The 8,110-nt window shown below is 33.4% G+C and overlaps 2 protein-coding genes across 2 annotated transcripts; both read right to left on the bottom strand.

Moving 5' to 3' along the window:
• Positions 1 to 2,704: 2,704 nt before the first annotated feature.
• On the bottom strand, positions 2,705 to 4,691 carry LOC116350872. Its single transcript, XM_031782844.1, has 3 exons — positions 3,399 to 4,691; positions 3,093 to 3,338; positions 2,705 to 3,012 (listed from the first exon to the last, which is right to left on the bottom strand). Exons 1-3 carry the CDS (start codon positions 3,799 to 3,801, stop codon positions 2,783 to 2,785), a joined length of 879 nt encoding a protein of 292 aa, XP_031638704.1. The 5' UTR covers positions 3,802 to 4,691; the 3' UTR covers positions 2,705 to 2,782.
• Positions 4,692 to 5,256: 565 nt separating this feature from the next.
• On the bottom strand, positions 5,257 to 7,848 carry LOC116350795. Its single transcript, XM_031782732.1, has 4 exons — positions 7,209 to 7,848; positions 6,914 to 7,130; positions 6,628 to 6,825; positions 5,257 to 6,564 (listed from the first exon to the last, which is right to left on the bottom strand). Exons 1-4 carry the CDS (start codon positions 7,714 to 7,716, stop codon positions 5,346 to 5,348), a joined length of 2,142 nt encoding a protein of 713 aa, XP_031638592.1. The 5' UTR covers positions 7,717 to 7,848; the 3' UTR covers positions 5,257 to 5,345.
• Positions 7,849 to 8,110: the final 262 nt, after the last annotated feature.

Genomic DNA, 8,110 nt, shown 5'->3' with positions numbered 1-8,110 from the left:
CATAGTCCAGCCAACACAGTAACAACCCTATCTATTCAAAACAACCATTTCGTGTAATGGCAATCGGAACTGTATGCATTCATGTGAAGATCGACTCAAACTACTATCACAACAAAGCGAAAGAGTGTGAGTGAGTGAAATCCATACAATGTTAGTGAGGGCCAAAGACATGCTTCTCTAAAAGCATACAGTGGCAAACGACCAAATTTATTTACGTATTCAAATGAAGATTCGTTGCGAATGCCTATTGCATGACCACCACCACACCACCACATCCATGTTTTTTTGTGGACTGAACAAACATCTACGCACATAATGCCCCGTCGCTAAACGGAGCGGAGATGGAGACGAAGAATGAAATTGCTTGGTTTGAATACTTTAGCAATTTATGTCCATACTCGGTGCGAGCGTCAAAGATGTGTGTTTTTTTCCTTTCGATTTGGTCGTTGTTTCGCTTCACATTCGTTATCTCTCTCATATTACACTATAATGGGCACACATTATCTCACTATATGCATATATAGTATACCAACGGCGAAACTGTAGAATGAAAGTACCTTACTACTTAGTTTGAATATGTAGATTGTGCGAATTTGAATCAGCAATTGCCGTATGTGTGTGTGTGTCTGTAATATTGAAGTAAATAGTGTGTGTGTGTGTTTCGTCGATTGCGAGCTGTAAATTTAGTAACGCATGCATAAGCATAATATTTGTTATTTGTATGTGTGTTGAATCGTTTTATCTTGTTTGGCCCGGGTGCGCATCGTATGTACGAGTGAAGCATTTTGTTTATGCAAGAGCACATATAGTGTCGAGAAAATAATGATAAAATTGTATTGAACATTCTAACATTCTCAAAGCAACGCATATTTCCAACGATATAGCGGCAATTTTGGACGTTCGAAAATAACGGACATGGTCTTTATTCATAGTGATTACAAAGTTACATACAATATCGCATCCACACAATTTGCCGAAAGGAAGAAAAACCAACTTAAAAGTATGAGGCAATTTTCCCTCATATCGTCAAACTAAAATATACGACGTTGAATGTGTTATGATGGGGAGTGTGAGAGCGTGAATACGTTCGTTGTTGTTACATGCATATTTTTTTGTGCCCATTTGATGTGCTGTGGTATGGTATATTGTGTGGGGGCAATCACTAAATAGAATTTACCCCAAAACGCACAATGGGTGACGACGGTGAATGAAAATTCTAAAGATCAGATCTAGGGGAAGGAAACCATTAGCTAATTTTTCTCTACTCCATGTAAAACTAGAAAAAAACTAGAAAAATTAGCAAAAAATTAGCGAAAATTATTGATTCACAATTTACTTTGGTAATGGATAATTTGGTCACTATTTTATCACATTTTCTATTTTGAAATGAATGGAACTTCTTGTAAATTATTTTAAATTTATTAATTCAAATTTTATAAGAAAATAAACCAAGAAAATAAATAAAAAATAATCAATTTATGCGTATATTACTTTGTAACTTTACTGCTTTGCCGATTCTTGTACGACAGCTCATTACGTATCCAATACGTATTACGTACTGTCTAGTGTACTGTCAAACTCAACTTCAGTCGAATTGGCGCAGCATTCAAGTTTGAGCCGTCAGCACAAATTGTATTCAGTTCATGTGTATTCATATATTTTTGTTCAGTTCAAAAGAAAAATAAAACCAAATTGCAATCAAATCAAAAAGAGAAATCATGGTAAATATATTCAAGCATTTCTGAAAGAATGCCAGTGATAATGAACCGTATATCATTGTTTCCATCGTATGATATTTCAGCCAAAACTTAAACAAGCTGCGTGTTGGGACAAATTGGAACAATTCTATGGTGAAGAATATCCCGAATGCATGAAACAGTTTTTGGAATATGCTGCGTATGACAGACTAAACAGTTTAAAAGCAATTGACAGAGAACGTTTAAAAGATATTGAAAAGTATATTGTTGAAAATCGTCCATCGTGGATCGATAGCTTGAGCTGTTGCAAAAGTGAAGAATACAAGAAGCAAGCATCATTCTACTTTCTTCCGGGTCATAAAACTATTGTTCTGGGCATTCCAGAACAAATCAAGCAAATGAGTGGCGTCAAAGAAGTCGCGTTTGTGAAAAAGAAGAAGGAACACACCGACGATGAACTGATGGTTAAGCTGATTTCGAATGTCATGAAAAACATGAAGAAAAATGAATGTCCTCTACCCAATAATTTGATTGGCCCAGATATCAGCATCCGTGACTTTACCCGTGGCTCAAGCGTTAATGATTTCGTGTGCAAGTGTCGATTTGTGTGCCCATTTTGCCCCAAAATTTTTCCAGTAACATTCAAGAAATTTTGGATGACCAGTAATTTAACAAAACACATGAAGAGCCACGTCGATTTCTGCGATGTCGAATGCATTACTGAAGAAAACGACATAAATGACAGTCCTGAAACCGAAGAAACTGTTTGAATGATAAAAAATGTGCAATTTTCTAGTTAATTAGACCTGTTAAAAAACCTGCTAAAAACACTGAAAAAACACTATTTGTTCAACTAAATTAGTTTATTAGAAAACCAATAAATTATTTCAGATTTAAGAATTGATCTGATATTTATATAAAAAAATCACATTGTTTTTAATGAATCGATACTGTAAGCTGATATATATATATCTGAATGAAATCACAAGAAAAAATTTTTCGCTACTAATTGATTGCATTTGATAAAAAAAAATCGGAACGAGATCTGTTTATATTTCATATAAATATCTTTCTGTATGTCAGCATTAATTGCCTTTTTTGAAGCAAGCGATGGAGCATACGACTTGGCCACCATAATGTTCAACGTCGTCGTGACGGTACGATTTGTTGCATACACAGCAAAGTGTTATGCCCACATTATAACGATGTACCGGTTTCCGATTTCTTTGCGAACGTCTTATTAAACTTTCGACCTGGGTGGCATTTTCTGGACGACCGATACGTACATTTCGATCGTATAGGCTTTGACGACGTTCTATATCCAAAAAAAAAGAAAATTGCATACAAAATTCGGAATAAAACATTTTTTTGACTATTCAGTGAATTCTCTCTTACTTGGAATCAAAGTATTGCTGACGTTGGCCATTCGTTGTTGTTGAAGGGGAATTTCAGTTAAACCGTTGTCATTGTTAGTTGACGAATTTGAAACACTTGGAATGTTTGGCATGATCACATCACGAGCAATTGCTGGGAGTTTGTTTCGATTGTTAGATGGACTAGCCAATACCACAGGACGTACTGTATAAATGACACGTGCATTACGTTCATGTGCAATGGTGTTACGACGGTCAACGACTTGCACTTGAAAAATAAAAGTAGAGTGAATTTTATGAATTTTTAGATTAATCTGTATGATCTTACTTGGTGTCGGAGTATTTGAAATGTTGACAATAGCAAGTTTTTGTCGAAGATTTTCGCTTGAATTTGCAGACGCTTCGTCTTTCATCGCATCATTTTCAGCGCCTACTACTTCTTGCGTTGTAATAGCAGGTTTTTGTCCAAGATTTTCGCTTGAATTTGCAGACGCTTCGTCTTGCATCGCAACATTTTCAGCGCCTACTACTTCTTGAGTTGTATTTGCAGACGAATCGTCTTGCATCGCACCATTCAATTCCATGTCAATTTCGTTAACGTTTTGATCATTGGCACTATCGTCGTCATTCGATCCAATGTTCTGAATGTCTTCATTTTGTTCATTTTCCATATTCGGGACATTTGGTTCAATATCTTCTGCTTGAAGATGCAAAGGACCAGCATGACGCATTAGTAGTCTTTGTTTGCACAATGGACAAAATGATGTTCTAGAAACACGAAATTCAGATTAAATTTGAAATGAATATGAACAAGGTTTTTTTTTAAATTTCACTGCATTTGCACCAAAAATCTACTTACTTGTACTTTAATGCGTTTTCAAGACAATTGCTATGAAAAACGTGACCACACTTTGCAGCCGTTAACTGTGAATTTTCTGCACCAAACAATGGGTCTTGGCAAAATACACAATTCATTTCGGTTTTAAATCACAAAACCAAAAAAATACCAAATAAAAAAACGAAATGAATATCTCGAAGCTAAAATTTTGATTGGTTTCAAAAAGTATTAACGATGTGTATGCAACGATTATGTGCCGGTTGCTTATTTTTGGCGGAATGAAATGTCAAATATGTACAAAAGTCACAGTACTTCTATGCGCTAAGGAATCATAATAGATGCAATAGTAATATACATATACATATATACACGTAAATACACAGACGCATGGTCCGCACGGTTTAGCATCTCTCTTTGTACGTTTGTATATATATGTTTTTTCTTGTGAAAAGTAGCAAAACGACAACTGTCAAACATTTAATATTACTGATTTTTTACATTCAAAGTCGGTCAGAATATTTGAAAAACTTTTGAATTTCACAATTTATAGATTTTATTACAGCAAATTAGTAAATTGCTAATATCTTCTTACGACTGCTTGATAATTGTGCATTTCTGTCTCTGTAAATAATGTTTATGTATAGGTTTGGATCTGTTTTTCCTTTAATGGAGCCACTATTATCTTCATCAAGTACAGTCACTGAATTTCCTATAAATAATCCTTCGATCCAAATATCCAATCAAATAGATGCTAGAATAGAAAGACATCAACCAAAAAAATCAATAATGGCAATATTTAAATGGAAATGTTGAAAAATCAAATTTTCACTAGCAACACTTGAAAAAAAAAACGATAAGAATTCGGTTTTTTTTAATCATGAATATTTTGGAAATAGTATGCATATTTTCATAAGATCTGATTCTCATTCCATTAGTTGTTATTTGTCGTACAATTTTAAAAATGTTTCCATAAAAAATATTAAATTACTTTAAATTATTTTCAAATCTCATAGAATGTGCTAACTGCTCACAAGGTTTTCAATCATTTTTCACTTTTGTCTTGGTTGTACGAAAAAAAAACAACCCACAATTAAATGCATTAAACACTTGAAAGACTGAAATCTTTATCAATTGAATATTTTAATATTTATAGTAAAAAAATGTGCAATTTTCTATTGTTACAAAGAAAAAACAAAAAAAACTTATCTATTCAGATAAATGGTTTTATTTAAGTTGATATAATTTGATGTCTATGTTTGAATTTAAATTTTTATATTAATATGAAATTCGTTTAAGAGTGTATTTATTGAAGTAATTTGTATTGAATTAAAACTTAGAAAGAGGATTAAATTTCAAAACAGTACTTTTTAAATCTTAAACATAACAGGGCCGCTACATAATTGTGAAAGTTAAAAAGTGTATGAAATATTTAATTGATTATCCTTCATCATTATGAACTTGAACTCGTCTAAGTCGATCGTTACTGATTTTATCGCGCGGCTCTGTTAGCATCCAAATTAACGTAGATTTGAGAATTTTTTTTTTTGCACCATTTTCATCATGTACAATAACGAAGCGTGAGGTTTCGTCAACTTCCATTTCATCTTTGTCAGACTCAGCCAAAATTACTTCTTCGTCTTCAGCATTAGTATTTTCAATAAATGCTTCTGTATCATCTTCCTCTTCCTCATCAAATTGCAGATTGGAGCGAATTTCGAATTCATCTATGTTATTTGTAGTAGACATTCCTAGCGTTGCTGCATTTTCAATTGCTTGAGATTTAGCAATGGCAATACTTGCATCAATTTCCTCATCTGACGGCAAATTAAAAATGATGGCTTTGCCTGTTCTTTTATTCGGAAAATTCACTTTTTTTTCAGCCAATTTGACGTATGCAATATCGTTTAGTGTTTCCACTCTTCTAATCATATGCATCAATTCATATAAGCTGAAGTTTATTTTCGTATATTGTGTCGTTCCCATTGAACGAAATAACCGAAAAATATTTTCGCAGCCTTGGCTGTCAAAAATACCAGGCAAAAAATGTTCTGGTTGATTCGCATCTCGAAATTTTTTGATAAGCCGAATCAGATTCCGTGCATTAATTTCAACGCACATGTACGCATTTGTAGTCAAAAAGTTATCTCCCAATGTGTATCGTGTTGAGGATGTGACATAACTACGCCAAATTCGGAAGAAAAATAAAGCGTGCCATATTTTTTTTATTCGTTCGATTGGAGTTAAACCGTTTTCCATATAACTCATTGTTGCGTCGCGGCAAACTTTTAAATATTGTATCGTGGCATCACTATTTTTGATGTGTTTTTGCAACGATTCGATTGTTCTATCCCTGGTCACTTTCTCAAAAGAATCATAATTCATTCGATCAATTGGACAGACGTCCACTTGCGATAAACCATGAACGCTTTTTTGTACATTCATTACAAGTGATTGTAAATGCTTTATCGACACTTCGAATTTTCCCATTGGTAAATGTACATCTTGCTTCAACATTCGATTTCGACATTTATTTCCAAGATGTATGTGGTCTTGCGTAACGATAAGGTCTCTTCCAATTCCGCACATCTTACCACACATTGCAGCTAACAATTTTGTGTCCCCATCAGAAGAAGCACCCACCACCTCGATTCCATATCTGAATTTTGAATGATGAGATTAAATGGGATGCAAAATACAAATAAAATAATTACTTCCTTACTTTTCGAGCTCTTCAATTGTAAAATCCCATCTACGAAGTACATCATGAGATTTAAAAGATCCAACACCTGTACCAAACATTTGGAGAATAAATGGAGGCACAGTTTCATCCAATGCTTGTGCGATAATCACATAAGCAAATTTTGACTTTGGCAGAGTTATATATTGGCCAATCGTATCGGCATCTTTCGCAAGAAAACTAAATTTAAGAAAGGACATAGTCTATTTAGAGCTCATTCAATAAAGAAATTTCAGAATAATGTAAGAATAAATATTTTTTCATCAACCTGAATGGAATAGGGCATCCTGTGTTATTCGTAGGCAACAAAATTCCTACAAGTTGATTTGTCTTTGGGTCATATTTAATTGTAGGAATACAGGCTGTTGCATCTTCTGAGATCCAGACACTTTTGACGGCATTCAAATTAATCAAATACTCCGATAGTTCTTGACATCGTAGTTTCCCTTCAATGATTGTTGACTTGTTATTTTCAATGCAATTGACTAGAATTAATTTTTAAACAAAATGTGTATATTTGAAAGCGATTGAAAGATGAAATTAATTTAGACGTTCACACTTACGGACAGTTTTCGTAGATGGTAGATCAAGATTGCTTCTCAAAAATTCATACGAAGAACGACCGGCCGACAGAAATGTGTACGTTGAAAAATATCGAATCAAGTCGTTGTACTGCACATGGTATTTATTCCTTCCTGAGTTTTGTTCACATGATTCTACCATTGCTTGTAACACGACTGGAAGTGTTAATTTTTTTCCCACATTTCGCGTAATACTTGAAAGAACTTCATGAGATGCATTGTATTTGTATTTTGATATCGATAATAAAAAATCTCTATGACCTAGTAGAAGTTTAAAATGCCGTTGTTTTTTATATTCATCCGAATGGCAACAATCAAGATTTGCTATAATGTCTGGACAAGTATTCATGTGACGTTCGATATCAATTATGCTTTCACTCGAAATGTTTTGAATACTTGAGAAAGTATCATACGCACACACCGATAAAAACGTTTTTACACAATTTGGTATATCTTCACCAATTATTTCTTGTATTTTTGACCAATTCATAATGATTTTTGATGCAAACAATGAATAAACAAAGAAAAATTAAAACAACGTTAAACGTAAACAAAGAGCTGTAGTATACTTCTTAATAAGTCAAACGACAAAACGTCAAAATACTTTATTACGTAAAGTCGATAGAACAGTCAAACGTAAAATACGTAAAACTAGAAAACTAGCAATTTCACAAGGGAAAATTAGCATTATTAGATTATTTAAGTAAAAAACTAGAAAAAATAGCAATAAATTATAAAAAATAGCTATAAATTAGAAAACTAGCATTGGTTTCTCTCCCCTAGGATCAGATAGATGGAAATTTATAGACATTACACATTTATTATAATAAACGATTTAATACAATCAATAGTTACAGAAACCCATCACATCCATTCCCCATGTT

Source organism: Contarinia nasturtii, unplaced genomic scaffold (genome assembly GCF_009176525.2).
Source record: "Contarinia nasturtii isolate CC-2019 unplaced genomic scaffold, AAFC_CNas_1.1 Cnas_scaffold_4311, whole genome shotgun sequence".
Classification (NCBI taxonomy): Eukaryota; Metazoa; Arthropoda; class Insecta; order Diptera; family Cecidomyiidae; genus Contarinia; species Contarinia nasturtii.
The sequence above is the reverse complement of the archived record's forward strand: the minus strand, read 5'-3'. Positions and strand labels throughout refer to the sequence as shown.